Raw genomic sequence first — 17567 nt, forward strand, 5'->3', positions numbered from 1 at the left:
CAAATAATGCCAAGAAGTTTTCTAAGTGAACAGAATCTTTCTTCTAGTAATAGCTTGGTAAAGATATCCGCTAGTTGATCAGTTGTTCCTACAAAAGATATTTCTGTATTTCCCTTAAGAACATGATCTCTAATGAGTGATGCTTGATATCTATACACTTTGCCCTAGAATGATGAAAATTATTTTTTGAAAGACAAATAGCACTTGAATTATCACAGAAAATTTGTATAGGTTTAAAGGAAAGTTCATAGTCACCCAGTTGATGGGACATCCACAGTAATTGTGCACAGCATTGTCCAATAACAATGTATTCAACTTCAATGGTAGATAATACAACTTATGCTTGTTTTTTACTATTCCAGGATATCAATGCCTTTCCTAGTAATTGACATGTACCACTTGTGCTCTTTCTATCTTCCTTATCACCTGCAAGGTCAGCATCTGAAAAACCTTCTAATTTAAAAGAGTTAGAACAAGGATACCATAGTCCATGGGAGACAGTCCCAATGAGATATCGAATGATTCTCTTTACTGCAGTCAGATGAGATTCTTTAGGAGCTGACTGAAACCTGGCACATTTACACACACTTAACATAATATCCGGTCGACTTGTAGTCTGATATAGTAATGAGCCAACCATTCCATGATACTTAGTTTCATCAACAGGGATCCCCTGTTCATCTTTGTCTAGACTTGTTGAAGGACTCATTGGTGTGCCAATGGATTTTGCATTGCTCATGCCAAATTTTTGAATCAGTTCCTTTGTGTATTTGGTCTGACATATAAAGGTTCCTTCTTCAGATTGTTGAATTTGAAGGCCAAGGAAGAATGTTAAATCTCCCATCATGCTCATTTTGAATTCACTTTGCATAAGATTTGAAAATTCCTTGCACATAAGAGGGTTGACACTACCAAATATAATATCATCAACATAAATTTGAATAATAAGATTACCTTCTGATGATCTTTTAATAAACAAGGTAGTGTCTACTTTACCTCTTGTGAAGCCATGATCAATCGGAAAAGAACTAAGTCTATCATAACATGCTCGTGGAGCTTGCTTCAGTCCATATAGTGCCTTAGTGAGCTTATATACATGGTAGGGAAATTTTGAATCTACAAACCCAGGCGGTTGTTTCACATATACTTCTTCTCAATAAATCCGTTCAAATATGCAATTTTGATATCCATCTGAAACAACCTAAATCCTTTAAATGATGCATATGCCAGAAGGATTCGTATAGACTCCAAACGAGCTACTGGAGCGAAAGTTTCGTCATAGTCGACTCCTTCTTGTTGTGAATATCCCTGAGCAACTAATCTGGCTTTATTCCTTACGACCTTTCCATCCTTGTTCAATTTATTTCTAAAGAACCACTTTGTTTCAATTATAGAAACATTTTCAGGTTTGGGTATCACTTTCCACACTTGATATTTACAAAACTGATCTAACTTTTCCTGTATTGCTTGTACCCAACTTGAATCTTTAAGAGCTTCCTCTATCTTTTTTAGTTCAACCTGCAAAATTAATGCTACATTTGCTTTCTTTTTGAGAGCTTCCCTGGTTTTCATTCCTTCATTTGGATCCCCTATGATGAATTTTTGAGGATATTCAGGTTCGCTTCTCCATTCATTTGGATGCACCACATTAGTAGTCGACTCAATCGGATGATCTGGTTCACTGCTGCTGATTTCATTAGTTGACTCCATCATAGCAGATTTATCAGTTGATTCTTGAGATTTGCTTTTCTCCTAAGTTTCTTGAGCTTGATCTTCATCACCTATAGTAATTCTGTTCTCGACCAAGGGGTTATTTTCGTCAAATATAACATGTAGAGATTCTTCCACACATAAGGTGCATTTATTATAGACTCTAAAAGATCTACTATTTAATGAGTAGCCCAGAAAAATACCTTAATCACTTCTTGGATTGAATTTTCCAAGGTTGTCCTTACCGTTATTGTGAATAAAACACTTACTTTCGAAGGGATGAAAGTAACTGATATTAGGACGTTTACCTTTCCATAATTTATAAGGAGTCTTCTTCAAAATGGGCCTTATGAGACATCGGTTGAGAATGTGACATGTTATACTCACACCTTCTGCCTAAAAGTGATTTGGTAGTGAATGATCTAGTAACATGGTTCTTGTCATGCCTTGGAGGGTTCTGTTTTTCCTCTCAACAACCCCATTTTGTTGTGGTGATCGTGGTGCAAAGAAATTATGAGTGTCTCCCTGATCATTACAGAAGTCTTCAAAAGCTCTACTTTCAAATTCTCCTCCATGATCACTCTGAATTGTTGAGATCAGATATCTCTTTTCTCTCTCAACCTTTTTGCAGAAAATATCAAACTTTCTTAATGCTTCATCTTTATGAGACAAGAAAATTACCCAAGTGAAACGTGAATAATCATCAACAATAACAAAAGCATATCTTTTTTCTCCTATACTAGCAGTTCTAGTAGGCCAAAATAGGTCCATATGAAGCAATTGCAAAGGTTTAGAAGTAGATACAATATCTTTATTTTTGAAAGAGTTTCTGGTTTGCTTACCTATGTGATATGCATCACAGATATGAGTTCTAGAAAAATTCAGTTTGGGTAGACCAATAACTAACTTATGTTTGGATAATTTTTCTATCAAATGCATGCTTCCATGACCAAGTTTTCTATGCCATAACCATGGATCATCAGACATAGATGTTAAGCAAATATGCCCATCTATCTTTTCAAAACTATCAAGGATATAAACATTTCCTTACCTTTTTCCTTGGGAGGACTATTTCACTTGTCTCGTCTTCAATAGCACGACATGTTTTCTTAAAATTTACCTCATATCCTGAGTCGCCTAGTTGACTTATGCTTAGGAGATTGTAGTTGAGTACATCGACGAGATAAACTTCAGTGATATCACAGTTGTTATTGAAGGGAATTGTTCTAGTGCCAATTATCATTCCCTTTGAGTCACCCCCAAACTTAACGCTTCCTCCATCAATTTTTGTAACTTCTTTGAACAGGTTTTTATCACCTGTCATGTGACTGGAGCACGCACTATCTAAGTACCATTTTCCTTTGCGGCTTATTCTGTGGTGTTCCTGCAAAACATAGTGATTACTTTCTTTTAGTTACCCAAGCTTGCTTGAGTCTTGGAGGGTTAGTATTACTAGATTCAGAATTGTTTTTTGGTTTCCAAACTCATCCTGAAACATTTTCTTTACGAAAGCGACAAAACGAATATTTATGTACACTTTTGTTACAGTAATGACACATAACTCCTGACCCACTTTTAGGTCTTTCATTAGTGTTAGCAGGGGCGGATCTAGTGTTATGGATACGGGTTCAATTGAATCCATAACTTTCGACAGAATCCGGAAATATACTGGGCAAAATTACTGAAATATGGTCATATATTATTGTTTGAACCCATAGACTAAATTAGGCTATGGGTTCAGTGGTAAAAGTGCTGGGCAGAGCGCCACTTATTATAGTGAGGACTGGGGTTCGAATCTCTATGTCTATGATTTTTATTGCATTTTTATTTAAGTTACTATTTGACTTCTTTATTACTTTTGGACTTCTTTTGCCACTTACCATTTAAAGAGGCCAATTTCTTATCCTTAAAAGATGAGGACCCACCTAATTAATATTATTCTTTATTGTATACTTCTTATGGGTCTTTTTAATAATTATAAAAAGTTAAGGCTTCTTTCTTATTTTCTTGGTCTTCATAAAGTTTTAAGAGATCTAAAAGTTCCACTTTTGAGAAGGTTCTTCTTTCCCAAATTTTTAAAGTTAGGGTTTCAAAAGAATCAAAGCAAAGGCTTTTCTTCTTGGACATAAACTGCAATAATTCTCTTTGTTTTGCTAGTATGACTCTATGGCTCTTTCTCAATAATAATGCAATATTTATTAATTATAAGTTAAAGGATCCGTCCTTGATCTTGGTTCTTGCATTTTGGTTCCTTATAAGAAATTAGTACCTGAGGCTACTGTAGAGTTTGAGAAGTGGATGTTGCCCTTAAGTTTAAGTATAGTCAGATGAGCAGATTTGTTATTTTTGGGGTGACTATGAGCTCTGTATCGAGGAAAGATAAGAAGAAAAAAATATTAGGCATATCAATGTATTATGTGTGCCAAATTTAATAATATGCTGACAACCAAGTTCGTTAATAGATCTTGAACACCCATTCTTGATTCTTGAATATTTGAAAAGTAACCCTTTTGAGTTTTGTCATTAAGTTCCATGTCTAGCAATTATTATCGTATGTTTGGATAACTAATTAGATCATTCCATTCAATCTAACAAAATTAGAGTACCTCTGCTGGAGTGTAATTTATTTTTTGTATTTTTGTAGGATCTTTTTAGTGAGGGTGGATATGATTATGAAATTTTTCAAAGCTATTCCAACTCCTCAAACTTCTGGTTCTAGTTCTGGTTCTAGTCCTCCTACGCCAAGTTCTTCTCCAAGTCCAACTATTCATGACAATATCAATCTTTCGGCAGGATTAAACAAAGAGAAAATGTTGAATTTGAATCTTGAACCCGATCGTGCAGAAAGAAAGCAAATTTTAGAGTATCCTCCAAATTTACGTGGTCGAGTGAGGAGACATTATATTCAACCAGGGCCTTGTCAACCTTGTAATTGTAGCTTTCCAAAAAGAGATTTTGGTGGATTTATGCGTCAATTTAATATTGAATGGTTTAACACTTCATACTCTGGATGGTTAGAATATAGTGTTAAAGTTGATGCAACATTTTGCTTATGTTGTTACTTGTTTAAAAATGAGCATGGAGGACATGGAAAAGTTGGGGATTCTTTCACAAAGAATGGTTTTAGAGCTTCGAATAAAGCTATAGAAAGGTTTAACGCACATATTGGAGAGGTGAATAGTCTTCACAATCGGTGTTTTAAGAGGATGAGAGATTTAATTAATCAAGAACAATCAATGCTAACTTCTTTTGACAAGCAGGCTGAAAAAATTAAAAGTGATTATCGAGTTCGGTTGAATGTTTCGATTGATGTGGCAAGATTTCTTTTAAAACAAGGAATGTCTTTCCGGGACCACGATGAAGGTGAAACTTCTACTAAAAGAGGAAAGTTTGTAGAACTCTTACAATGGTATGCAGATAGGGATGATGAAGTGAAAAAAGTTGTGCTACAAAGTGCTCCACAAAATAACATGATGATTTCTCCAAATATCCAAAAAGAGATCGCGAATGCATGTGCGAAAGAAATAATGAAAGCAATAGTTGAAGATTTGAATGGAGATTATTTTGGAATTTTGGTTGATGAATCTAAGGACGTCTCTCATAAGGAACAAATGGCTCTTGTTCTGTGGTATGTCAACAAAGAGGGAAAACTTATTGAGTGATTCCTTAGTATTGTTCATGTTAAAAAAAAACAACTTCATCGTCATTGCAAAAAGCAATCTATGATTTGCTTTTAGAGCACTCATTGAGTCCATCTCAAATACGAGGACAAGGTTATGATGGGGCTAGTAACATGCAAGGAGAAATCAATGGTCTTAAAACTTTAATTCTGAATGATAATCCTTCGGCATATTGTATACATTGCTTTGCCCATCAATTGCAATTGACTCTTGTAGCCGTTGCAAAAAAACATTGTGATGTAGATCAATTTTTTGATATTGTTGCTAATGTCTTGAAAATTGTTGGAAGTTCTTTTAAGCATAGGGATATGCTTCGAGAGGATCAGGCAAAAAAATTAGATGAGCTACAAGTGCTTGGTGAATTTCATACAGGAAGTGAACTAAATCAAGAACTTGAACTCCAAAGGCCAGGTGATACTCGATGGGGTTCTCATTTTAAGATAGTGCGTAACTTTATTACATTATTCTCATCTATCATTAATGTACTTGAGTTTCTTGCAAGTGAGGGTGAAAATTATCTAGAGAGATCAGTGGCAAAAAGTTTAGTGAATGACATAAGGTCTTTTGAGTTTGTGCATATGATGCACTTGATGTTAAAATTATTGGCAATTACAAATGATTTGAATATGGCTTTGCAAAGAAAAGATCAGGATATTGTAAATGCTATGAAGCTTGTTGGTTTTGCCAAGAGGCAATTGCAAGGGATGAGAGAATCTAAATAGGAATCTTTGATAAATGATGCCTCTTCATTTTGTGCCAAGCATGATATTGTGATCTCTGAAATGGATAAGAACTATCATCTTGGAAAGTCAAAGCGTAGGAGTTCAAGTGTTACATATTCTCATCATTTGCATGTCGATGTTTTTAATACTGTTATTGATTTGCAACTTTCAGAGCTTAACAGTCGTTTTGATGCGGTGAATAGTAATACTTCTTGGTATGGCTAGTTTGAGTCCGGATAATTCTTTTGCAAATTATGATAAAGAAAGAATTATGAAACTTGCTACACTTTATCCTCATGAGTTTAGTTGTTCAAAGCTTGAAGATCTTAGTTACGAGCTTGACAACTATATTCTCTTTGTGAAAGAAGACAACGATTTCTCTAACTTGAAAGGACTTGGAGATCTTTCAGAAACACTAGTTGAAACAGATTTGTACAAGACTTGGAGACTTGTTTTTTTGCTTGTGAAGTTAAGTCTCATATTGCCTGTCGCTACTGCAACAGTAGAAAGAGCTTTTTCTTCAATGAAGTACATCAAAAATGACTTGCGTAGCAGAATTGGTGATGAATTTTTGAATGGTTGTTTAGTTTGTTATATAGAAGATGAAGTATTTGAAACTGTACCTAATGATGCCATTATTGATCGTTTTCAAAGCATGACAACATGTAGGGTACAATTGTAATGGTGATATTTATTGAATATATATTTTGTTAGATGGTTCGATACTTGCTGCATATATATATATATATATATATATATATATATATATATATATATATATATATATATATATGCAGCAAGTATCGAACCATCTAACAAAATATATATTCAATAAATATCACCATTACGTTCGGTTATTATTGTATAGTAACTTGAGGTATGTGCTAGAGTTCTAAATCTTGAACCCATAAAGTTAAATTCCTGGATCCGCCTCTGTTGGGACGTATGCATCGCAATTCAATAACCTTCCAGGTCTACCTCGGGTTATTTTCTGTGAACCTTGCTCGGTGAGTCCTGAGGTGTTCCCATGGACAATGTCTGATCTTCACGTAAACATAAGTTCGGTGATCAACATTATTAAAAGCACACATTTAAACATCAAGCCACCTGCATTACCAACGATTGAAATGCAGATCAACCGTGAAACTTACAATTTCGAACTGTTCTCGTTGCTCGTGAAGATAGCGCTAATATTTTCATACCTTCCAGTTCCAAGCTGTTCTACAGCTTCGTGCTTCTACTTAAGCGACTGAGAATTGTCTCCTTGTTCTATGCTGTGAAAGCTCAGAACGTTTATTTTTATGATTCACAGGAACCACGGCAAGTGTCTCTGCATTTACAGGCAGAACTATGGCCAATGCTTTAGAATCTGGAACAGTATCATCAGCTGATTGATCAATCGGATTCGTAAGAGGTGAAATCTCCAGTTTATGGTTATTCTCATCATGCTTGTCCCACTTAGTCGCTGGAGGATCTGACAAAGCATTGGGAGGCCCCAATTCTAAGATAGGACTAGGTGGACGCCTGAATATAAAAATGACTAATTAGACACCATCAGCTACCCATATAGTAGCCAAAACCTATTGTTGTAACATTTCTTCCTCTATTCTTTTTGATAACTATGCAAAGCATCACTATTCAAAAGCATACAAGTACTCATCTTCCCAACAACAACAGCAACAATAACAACAACGTACGCAGTATATTCCCACATGTGGCTCATCTTCCCAACAATACCTAGATAATTCTTGATCTGTAATGTATGATGCTTAAGCAGGAGTATCATCTTTAGGGACTGATGGAGGACCTTTGGTGAAAACAAGGCTACAAAGTGAAGATTGCCATTCTGGGAAATACCGGCCTGCTGTAGAGTTCTATTGTCATCTCTGACCTTTCCCTGGTCAACCGTAATCCACTTCCCGTGATAGTTGTTTAATTTTGATAAGGGTGGTATCCAAGCCAGCTTGCGCGCACCTCGACTAATTCAATAGGAGATCTGCGCCTCCCACCAACACAAGTATAAGGTAACTCTGTCCACCAAAGCTTAGACAAATGGGAAGCAACCTAGTGTATTTGTCTTTATTATGATTTGAACCTGAGATCTCATGGTTATCCACTTCATTGACCACTAGGGTACACCCTTGTATGCCACTTCCAAGGATAGCTGTAACAGCTTTATTTACTGTTCTCTGCATGAGAAATAAAAAAAACTGTTTATTTGAAATTCCTATAGTCAAACAAACAGGCACAGAAAAAGTTGTTCTCGGCATAAAAGATAAAGAACTGTTTATTTGAATTCCACTTGTAAAAAATGTTTATTTGAATTTAACGAGAAAATTTGGTTTCTAGACTGCCTCATAAGAAAACATTTAGAAGAGCTATCAAGTGACTCCTCGAAGGTAATATGAAGCTTTCCACACATAAAAAATGCCTAATAAGCATGCAAAATCAAAGAAGCTTAAATGAAAATAGGAGTAGTTGTTAATACCAAGGGCATAATGCAGCACCCATTGAAACCTGAGTGAACCTCTCAAAAACATATCTAGTTGCTCCTTAACAAAAAGAAAAAGAACATACCTACTTGCTCTTAACATTTGCACATACGATCATCTTTTTAGTTGGTCCAATGTTAACATAAACAGTGTATACATCGAATCCCTACAGCAAATACTAGAATTCCTGGATGCATAAAGTCCAGCAATCTTGATTAAAGATTGAAGATTTTCTAGATTTCACAATGCATCTGTGATTGACGGGAACAAAAAATAGAGTGTCTGTGAAATACCTTCAGCGAACCAATTGCTTCCATTTCAGGAACCTTAATACAAAGCTGTGGCACCTTGAAAGACTTAATGCTAAATTCTACTGGAAAGGAAAAGTTGACTCCGGTCAAAAGCTTTTTCGAGAAAAAAGTGTATCTAATCCAGATAGGAAGAAAACTATACAAAAGTGGCGAAATGCAGCCCAAACTCAAATCTGAAGTCTCTTACCATTAAGATACTTCTGATGATTTCTAACTGATTCTGAAACCCAACTCCTGTAGAGAAAGACAGCATACTGCTCAGTAAGACAGCATAAACCACGGACCTTTAACAGTAAGGACGCTAATAAGGTATTGAACTTCACCTGAGATTGTGGGAGAGGTAATAATATCTCTCTTGATTCCCTTTTCAGGCGATTTTGAAATGCTTTCACTTCTAGGCTCCTTGTCATATGCCACAGCAAAGCTATAGTCATCACACAGTTTCCTTCTCTTGGAAGATTTTTCAAGTCAACGTCTTTCATTTGCACGCATGCTTTTCCTATTGCGATAAAAGGGCTTCATATGGTTATTCAGTATTATTTATAAACCAAGAAGTTACTATAGCATCAGACATTTAAAGTACCCACAGACAAACACACACACATCAATAAAATCAAAACTGAGCAAAAAAATAATACGTGCATCACGTATATGGGGAACTCGTTACATATTCATTAAAGCTGTGTCTTACAGAAACAAGTAGCTCGGGTAGTCAAAAAGATAACAAGATACATTATATACCACCTATCCTGCCCTTAGGTTGTTTGGATCAACAGAGGACATGAAACCAATAATGCTAACATTAAAAGTTATCACTTAAGCTCATTAGAACTGTTCCTACATCCCGATAACAACGAATTGACTTACATAAACATAATCATTAGCTAAATTTTCTAGTAGCAGATTTTCTACCAAGAAGCTTGCTTTGCACTCAAAGACTACTATAAGATTACATCCGTCTTCGCACACGCCTAGCATTTGGATTAACAGATTCTGCTGCAGCACCATCTGCTGCCACATCCAACCCAAAGATGCTGCTGCTAGTCCTTTTCTTGCTAGACATCACAGGCGCCTTCTCATCAACTGATGCAACTGTTTCCAGTAGCTCTGACAACAGTGACGGGCAGCTCTCTTCTAAGTGCTTAAATCCTTCTGACTGCATGACAACTGTTTAACAACAATCAGTATTTTAGCAACTTACTGAAATAATGGAGGAAACGCATCTTATACAGGCTACACATACATTAAGAACTTGAGGCTGTCAAACAAAATTAAGCAAGAACCTGTATGGCACGGATTATAGTTCCAGCAGAGGAAAACAATATTATTGTCACATGTTGAGGCTTCCAGTACTCGTAACACATTGCCCAAACCAGATTATAGGCATAACGTTAGCTAAAAACTAGCAGGCGCGAGATAATCAATTAATTCAACTTTATTATTCAAATTTCAACTTGCACAATCAGCATCAAAAGCTATATGGTCATAAATATAAGGTTAGCTAAAAACCAACAGCCATGAGACACAATCAAGTAATTCAACTTTATTATACAAAATTTAAAACGGGCAGATGGGAAGAAATCGCCAAGGAATTTGTCTCTGTTGGGATTTGTACTCTATTCTCTCATGGTATTCGTCCCACTATAATGAGCGTTAAGCCACACCTTTGGATGTCTTCCCACTCTTAAATCTCTCATTCCATCATTCAAACTTCAAGTATCGATCCAAACATTCTCTTTTATGGTGTCGATTGGAGAAGTGTAGCAGGAATATATCTACTCTGCAAAAATTTCTGGGAACTTTACCTCAGAACTTAACTTTTTAATAATACAAAATATTTTCTCTAAAAATAGTACTACACACAATATCAAACTATCATTTTCCATGATTCCTGTGTCACCTATATCAGGAATCTTCATCTTTAAGAAAATGAAGCCAGACACTCAATATTGTACACGGAAAAAAAGTTACGTGCATCTACAAGGTCAGACAAAATTTTCGGCTTTTTTCCCTACTAGGAGTTATTAAAAGAAGAATAAGCATATGTTGGCTAGACAAGCAAAGGAGAAACACTCACCCTTAGTTTTAAAACAAGTGTGCCCCCATGCTAAAGAAGATTGATGCAAAGGTTAGATCTCATCATCTATCTATCCGCAACTAGTACCATTGGGTCTAGAAAACCCAATCTAGGTTAGATTTGGTAGAGGTGAATTGTGGACGTCCACCCCCTGAAGCACCTGCAAACATGCATCTCTGACGAGCTAGCTTCTCGCACGTACAGGACCCGACCACATTAACTAACGACAAACTTAGATAACGAGCTAAACAAGGCCAGCAGATTGATAAAATTCAATGTAACTTGTTGGCTATCAGAATTTGGGGGTTCCTTTAGAAAATGCAACTGCAAATCTTAAAGATACATCCTTTTCAAAGATACTAACTCCAATAGCCAAAACCACTAACATATTCTTTCAAGAATTTAAGCAATTCCGCCAAAGCCTAGGAGCCTAACCAACTGGCAGTACTGACATTCAACAATCCTCCACCAAGAGCTCCAAAACATTTTAAAGAAGTTCTAAAGGAAATCTTGTTATTATATTTCCATGGATACCCATTTTGCTAGATGCCTCACAACCGATTCCTGAACTTAACACCACAAATAATCTATTGGAAGCCAAAATCACCTTTTTATACAAAAGCAAGGTCCTTCAGCAAGATTTCAACAGAGATTTTTTCTGAAAATGATGTTCAACAGAGAATTTTCAGAACCTAAGCATATCCATACGTCATTTAGCAAAAGGAGTTCAAGGGACTATTGCTCTGGTCTATGGATACCAACTCTTATCTTGGCTTATCATTTGAACTGGACTACAATGAAATATGGCACAAATGCACTGGAAATGAATAACCAGAGACAAAAACATGTCTGCAGATCAACAGACATTGAAAAACTAGAAATGACATAACCTGAAACACTGCACTGCTCACATCTACGGACTACACGCACCTCCCAAGTTTGTTGCAGCAAATTTCAAACATATGGCTTTAAGCTGTAGGCATTGATGCTGCTCCGAAAGGGAAAGAGTTGTAGCCACTGTCTCCACATTAACTTCTTCACATAATTTAGCCTCGCATAACTGTTTCAACCTATCTAAACCAAAGCGGTCCGCTGCAGCCAATATATGCTGCATCATTATTGTAGATGTACATGTTGAAGTAGAGCCAGCAATCTCAAGCAAATCCGGAAGCTCATCAGAGTAAATGAAATGGAGCATAGCCTACAAAACAAACAGATGTACACAATCATTCCAGCTATTAGAAAAAGCCCTAAGGTTGGCACAAGATACGCATGTGCATTACATAATGGTAATGAACAGCTTTTATGGAAAGAAACTCGATTTGGGAAAATTGTGGTGGAAACACCATGACTATAAGGATGGAATTGCTTAGCTAACTGCTAACTTCTTTCAATATATCCTCTTAGTGATAGAATAATGGAGGACATCATTCTGTCAGCTTAGTTAGTTCTTAGATATAAATTCCAGAAAACCATCTAAACTTAGTATTATCATGAGGTTCCAATTTATATAAGAAAATTGGCTATCTTTCTGAAAAATCACATTCTGTAAACTCTCTACTTTTTGGTATAGCTCTTGTATGTAGGATTGTTTTTTCCATTACCAAAAAAATTATTCTGCTTGTAGAAAAAATTTATTTACTTTTACCAAATACTGTAATGTTCAAAGATGTTTAATGTACAGAACATTAGCCATAAGATTCATTTAAGCCTAAGTATAACAATGCTAACTAAAAAAGGAAGTCTAATAAAGAGCAGTGAAATATAATCCATTTACACCTTTAACATACAAAATGAATCTGGAATGTCCATGGGAGGTCTGATATCCCCTCAATTATCTATTTTCACCCTAGCTTTCTTTTTTATTTCCTTTTAATAGCAGAAATCATTATATCAATGCAAGAACCTATTTTGAACAAAAAAAGCAAGAACTTATTACCTTGAAAATTGAGGGCTCAATATCCTCAAGTTCTACTTTGTCAGAATTAGGATTCCCCACAAGCCCAAAGAATTGGGATCTAAACACTGGAGAACGAGCAGCTAGTATCAACTTATGAGCCTTAAAAGTCTCTTCGCCAACACGGAAATCAATATCACAACCAAGTTCAGCATCCAGCACATATTTGAGACTTTGGCCCATGTCTGATGGAGGAACAGAAACACTATAATCTTTGGGTCCTTCAACACGAGTTCTCACAACTCCAACAGTACAGTGCATAGACAGGCAATCATCCTTCAGGTAGTCAGAAGTTTCCAAAACTGATCTTCTGAAAAATCGTTTGTAACCCCTGTACGTACAGGCAAGAAATTCCATTAGTTCGAGCAAGAGAGAAAGTTATCAATGTGCTTAAATACCATGGAATCAAAAAGGTAGTGTAGTGACCCAACTAAACAATTGGTGAATTATCTTGAGCTTTAACAAGGATACTCTTGTTATGAAGGGCAATCATAATATATCAAATCTGTTACATTTTTCACTAAAAAAATTATTTTATTCCATTAATACAAGATTTACAAAATAGTAACTAAATGAACTGTGGTTTAATCAACTGATCATTAATATGGAAATTTCACGAGAGAACTGAAAATGGAACATACAAACACCATTCAAAGTGGTAAAAAGAAAAAGTTGAGGCCTCAAATGGTTTAGCCAGGGGTCAAATCATGAGGCTGACCCAGATTTCAGTAAGTCAATTCTCTAAAAAACTAAGCAATCATTTAGCGTTTCCCGGAGACAAAGTTAGACATACCCCTGCAACCAAGGATTGGTTCTTTTCTACCTTTCTTTTTCTTAAATCTTATAAATACCAGTGGCGTCAGAATCAACTTGTGGACAGCTTGACTATTCCACCATATACTTATTGCAAATAGGAAGATTTCAGTATTCTGAATTACTCTAACTCTTCCAGCTCAACAACCAAGATCAAAGGCTTGTGCACTAAGATCCCGCTATGCGCGAGGTCGGGGGAAGGGCCGGAGCAGATTGGGTCTTATATATACAGCCTCAAAGGCTGTTTTGGCAGCTTGAACCTGTGACCTCATGGTCACAACAATGAGAGAAATAAGAAAAATGCAACAAGGGTAGGCAAAAGCACTCCTATTTCCAGTATATCGACAAACTTCTAATATGCAAACCCCAAGTACACGCAACATAAACCCTAAGAAACATAAAAACATAAACCATTTGGCCACGAATCTTGCTAATTTAATAGTGCCATTACACAAGCTAGCAGATGAATAAATTTGCAGACATACCACATGCTTCCTCTATATTTCAAAGAATACGGGCCACTCTCGAGCGCCCGATCAAAATGGCTATGAACTTTGTGCTTCCCTTTACCGCTCTGATCCAATAGAGTCAGCTCGAACAGCGCCCTGACATCAGTGCCCTCACTAGCAAGGGCGATGAAAACAGAGACATACGTGGAAGAATCCTCAATATTCTTACCATCAGGGTAGAAATAAACGGCCCAATCATAACCGCCCACTGTGAATGTATCGCTAGTTATGTACTTTCCGGGACCCATTCCTTTAGCCAGGGAGTAACCCCTGATGGTGAAATGGTGGGACCCATTCACCGTCTCGTTTATCGACTTGGAACAGGAATCAGAATCATCCCCCCCACCGCGGTCCTCGTAATCAACGATCATTTCATGGGAATGAATGAAGGTGAAAAAAGAGAATACAAACAGAAACCCTAGATATGGGGAATCGAATTTCCCAGGGATCAAAGTTGAGGTGCGAAAGAGAATGGGAAATTGATACTTGAGAAGCAAAATTGGAAGGAAACTACAGTTTAAGCAGGTGTTTGGCTAGCTGGGGAAACTGCAGAAAGCTGAGGAGCGAACGGCAGGAAAACGAAGCGGTGAAGAAATTGTGGTAGTTGGGGAGGAGGGGAGGGGGGGTAAAGGAGGTGGATGTGGTCAGTGGATGATTTGATCTGATGGATTTATGGCTTTTTGGTAGGCTTTGGAATTGGGATTTTACGATGTTAAGAAAACGTTGTTTCATTGGCGGCGACTTGTCAAAATCTGGTGGATCTCTTTTCTTTCTTTTCCTTACTTTTTCTTTTTCTTTTGCTTTTTCTTTTTCTTTCTCTTCCCTTTTTCTTTCTCACTCTGTTCTTATTTGTCTTGGTGATGCATGCCTTAACACACCACATTTAAGGGAATATGCCATGGTGCATGTTATTCGTCGATGACATAGTTCTGATTGATGAGTCGTGAGTCGGTGTTAACACGAGGCTGGAGGTTTGAAGACAGGCTCTTGAATTAAGGGTTTCAAGCTAGCAGGACGAAGACGGAATACCTGGAGTGTAAGTTCAGCACTGAGCAGGGAGAAGTGGGCGTGGATGTGAGGCTTGAATCACAGGTCATCCCGAGTAGAGGCAGCTTCAAGTACCTTGGGTCGGTTATCCGGGGTAGGGGAGATCGACGAGGATGTCGCACACCGTATTGGGGGTAGGATGGATGAAGTGGAGGTTAGCATCTCGAGTATTATATGACAAGAGAATGCCACTGATACTCAAAGGTAAGTTCTACAAAGCGGTGGTTAGACCGGCCATAATGTATGGGGCTAAGTGTTGGCCGGTTAAGAAATCACATATCTAGAGCAGAAATGAGGATGTTGAGGTGGATGTGCGGGCATACTATGATGGATAAGATTAGGAATGATGATATTCGGGAAAAGGTGTGTGTGGCTCCCATTGATGACAAAATGCGGGAAGCGAGGCTCAAATGGTTCGGGCATGTTCAGAGGAGAAGCCCAGATACTCTGGTAAGGAGGTGCGAACGGTTGGTTGTGGAGGGCACGAGAAGAGGTAGAGGGCGGCCTAAGAAGTATTAGGTGATTAGGCAGGATATGGTGAGGCTCCAGATTTCTGAGGATATGGCACTTGATAGGAACACGTGGAGGTCGAGTATTAGGGTTGTAGGGTAGGAGGTAGTTGAGTCTTGGCTTATGTCATGAGTTTGTGAGTCTAGTCTGGTAGGTATACTATTTCGCTTTTGCTTTGTATCTTTCTTCTTGATTGCATGTTGTTCCTATTTTTCATATTATTTCTGCGTTGTTACTGATATTGTCCCCTTTTATCTTTTTATCTTCTTGAGCCGAGGGTCTTTCGAAAACAGTCTCTCTACTCCTTCGGGATAGGAGTAAGGTCTGCGTACACACTACCCTCCCCAGACCCCACTAGTGGAATTTCACTAGGTTGTTGTTGTTGTTGTTGTTCCCTTTTTCTTTTGCGCGGGGTAGTTACTCCCTTCGTGCGTAGTTTTTTTTAACCATAACTTTTTTATATTGTAATGTAAAATATTTTTTACATAATTTTTAAATATATAAATTTTATTTCAAAAAAATTAAAAATTTTGTATCTGAATTTACGATCAAAATTAAGAAATTTGACTCTTAAAATTCGAGTTTTGCCACTTAACTTAATACAGTATCTTTTAATGTATACTGCTCCAGAAGTAAATTACAAAGTCAGTTTTTCCTTTTTCTATCTTTACAATATAACAAAAGAACAAGAACAAGGAGAGGCATTTGTGTTTTAAGAAGAAAAAACTCACCCAAAATGTCATTGAGACAAAAAATTAATGTCACATATGTCCCAAATAGGGGCATTATGGTAACTCACACGTATTTTGAGGGCATAATGGATAATTAATCATATATTTTTTTCCATTCCTACCTTTCGGTCGATTGTCCTTTTAATTTTAATTTTTTGGTCCAACTCTCTCATTATTTTAATTGTATTTACCTTACCCAAGACACATATCACAAATACATTGTTTACTCGTAAACGGTACAGTTGAATTTATAGCGTGGTTTATAGAAAAGCGAATCGATTTGATCCCGAAATAATAAATAAATTAAATAAAATTCAAGACTTAGTTGAAATCGAGATTGAATAGCAGATAGTTTAGTTTCGGGAGCAAGCTTCCGAAGACAGCAATAGGAATAATGTTAAATAGAAAATAAAGTATTATTTAGCTTTAAATAATATGTAGCATAAGTTTGTCAAATTTTTTGTATCCTACGATGGTTGTTGAAGCCACAATTTATAGCTATACCTAGGAAACAAGGTCCTAGGATCAAGCCCTTTTGAAATGACAATAATGAGGGTCATTGATGAATATGTAACGGCAGGTTATGAATGCCAAAATTCTCTATAACGAATGTGTATTTAATACTGAGGAATATTTTTCATTGAATGTCATCTGGTGGAAAATATTTGTTTGCCCTTGTTGACAATGTTCCCATCGGGGTCTACCTGATGCTAACTAAAGTTGTTGCCCTCGGTCTTGGTTTCCACACGTTTCGTCTTATGTCTGTCTCCGGTTCCACGTGTCACTCTATCATTCGAGTATTTAGTGTGAATTAATTTTACCCTATACAGATAGCCCCCCTGCTATCCGGTGGCACATCATTGTGTCATCGGGAAGTTGGTGAAGATTCCTTTCTTGGCGGAAATTTTTTCGAACCCTTCTTAAAAATTTCTTATGCTTGATAAGACGCATGCATGTTTCGTATTTAATACCCCAAACACATGTTACTCAATGATTTAACAATATTTT

General features: G+C 36.8%; 6 protein-coding genes and 1 long non-coding RNA gene across 8 annotated transcripts; 3 read left to right on the plus strand and 4 right to left on the minus strand.

Moving 5' to 3' along the window:
* Positions 1–337: 337 nt before the first annotated feature.
* Positions 338–853, minus strand: LOC138887270 (uncharacterized mitochondrial protein AtMg00810-like). Its single transcript, XM_070168998.1, has one exon. It carries the CDS (start codon positions 851–853, stop codon positions 338–340), a length of 516 nt encoding a protein of 171 aa, XP_070025099.1.
* A 284-nt stretch (positions 854–1137) lies between these two features.
* LOC138887271 (uncharacterized mitochondrial protein AtMg00820-like) lies at positions 1138–1710 on the minus strand. Its single transcript, XM_070168999.1, has one exon. It carries the CDS (start codon positions 1708–1710, stop codon positions 1138–1140), a length of 573 nt encoding a protein of 190 aa, XP_070025100.1.
* A 2672-nt stretch (positions 1711–4382) lies between these two features.
* LOC104244110 (uncharacterized) lies at positions 4383–5372 on the plus strand. The gene has a single exon (XM_009799429.1). It carries the CDS (start codon positions 4383–4385, stop codon positions 5370–5372), a length of 990 nt encoding a protein of 329 aa, XP_009797731.1.
* Positions 5373–5503: 131 nt separating this feature from the next.
* Positions 5504–6112, plus strand: LOC104244111 (uncharacterized). Its single transcript, XM_009799430.1, has one exon. The coding sequence runs from the start codon at positions 5504–5506 to the stop codon at positions 6110–6112; it is 609 nt and encodes a 202-aa protein (XP_009797732.1).
* Positions 6113–6172: 60 nt separating this feature from the next.
* Positions 6173–6794, plus strand: LOC138887272 (uncharacterized). The gene is made up of 2 exons (XM_070169000.1): positions 6173–6327; positions 6419–6794. The coding sequence occupies exons 1-2, from the start codon at positions 6173–6175 to the stop codon at positions 6792–6794; spliced, it is 531 nt and encodes a 176-aa protein (XP_070025101.1).
* A 118-nt stretch (positions 6795–6912) lies between these two features.
* Positions 6913–9413, minus strand: LOC104244112 (uncharacterized). Its single transcript, XR_011406019.1, has 3 exons — positions 9239–9413; positions 8690–9149; positions 6913–8301 (listed from the first exon to the last, which is right to left on the minus strand). It is a non-coding gene; the product is annotated as an uncharacterized lncRNA (long non-coding RNA).
* A 122-nt stretch (positions 9414–9535) lies between these two features.
* LOC104244109 (BTB/POZ and MATH domain-containing protein 3-like) lies at positions 9536–14998 on the minus strand. 2 transcript variants are annotated; one of them, XM_009799428.2, is made up of 4 exons: positions 14248–14998; positions 12932–13280; positions 11883–12193; positions 9536–10082 (listed from the first exon to the last, which is right to left on the minus strand). In XM_009799428.2, exons 1-3 carry the CDS (start codon positions 14640–14642, stop codon positions 11906–11908), a joined length of 1032 nt encoding a protein of 343 aa, XP_009797730.1. In that variant the 5' UTR covers positions 14643–14998; the 3' UTR covers positions 9536–10082; positions 11883–11905. The 2 variants fall into 2 exon arrangements, with proteins under 2 accessions (XP_009797730.1, XP_009797729.1); XM_009799427.2 differs by having other exon boundaries at positions 11923–12193; positions 14248–14997.
* Positions 14999–17567: the final 2569 nt, after the last annotated feature.

Source organism: Nicotiana sylvestris, chromosome 3, assembly GCF_000393655.2.
Source record: "Nicotiana sylvestris chromosome 3, ASM39365v2, whole genome shotgun sequence".
NCBI classification, from domain to species: domain Eukaryota; kingdom Viridiplantae; phylum Streptophyta; class Magnoliopsida; order Solanales; family Solanaceae; genus Nicotiana; species Nicotiana sylvestris.

Bases quoted from the DNA above. Each gene is read 5' to 3' on its own strand.
- LOC104244110 (XM_009799429.1), top strand. From the start codon at position 4,383: ATGAAATTTTTCAAAGCTATTCCAACTCCTCAAACTTCTGGTTCTAGT.
- LOC138887270 (XM_070168998.1), bottom strand. From the start codon at position 853: ATGAGCATGATGGGAGATTTAACATTCTTCCTTGGCCTTCAAATTCAA.
- LOC138887271 (XM_070168999.1), bottom strand. From the start codon at position 1,710: ATGGAGTCAACTAATGAAATCAGCAGCAGTGAACCAGATCATCCGATT.
- LOC104244111 (XM_009799430.1), top strand. From the start codon at position 5,504: ATGCAAGGAGAAATCAATGGTCTTAAAACTTTAATTCTGAATGATAAT.
- LOC138887272 (XM_070169000.1), top strand. From the start codon at position 6,173: ATGGATAAGAACTATCATCTTGGAAAGTCAAAGCGTAGGAGTTCAAGT. The intron at 6,328-6,418 runs GTATGGCTAGTT...TCATGAGTTTAG, and splicing joins GTGAATAGTAATACTTCTTG to TTGTTCAAAGCTTGAAGATC.
- LOC104244109 (XM_009799427.2), bottom strand. From the start codon at position 14,642: ATGATCGTTGATTACGAGGACCGCGGTGGGGGGGATGATTCTGATTCC. The intron at 12,194-12,931 runs GTAATAAGTTCT...TTTGTTTTGTAG, and splicing joins TTGAGCCCTCAATTTTCAAG to GCTATGCTCCATTTCATTTA. The intron at 10,083-11,922 runs GTGCGTGTAGTC...GTTGTTAAACAG, and splicing joins TGCTGCAACAAACTTGGGAG to TTGTCATGCAGTCAGAAGGA.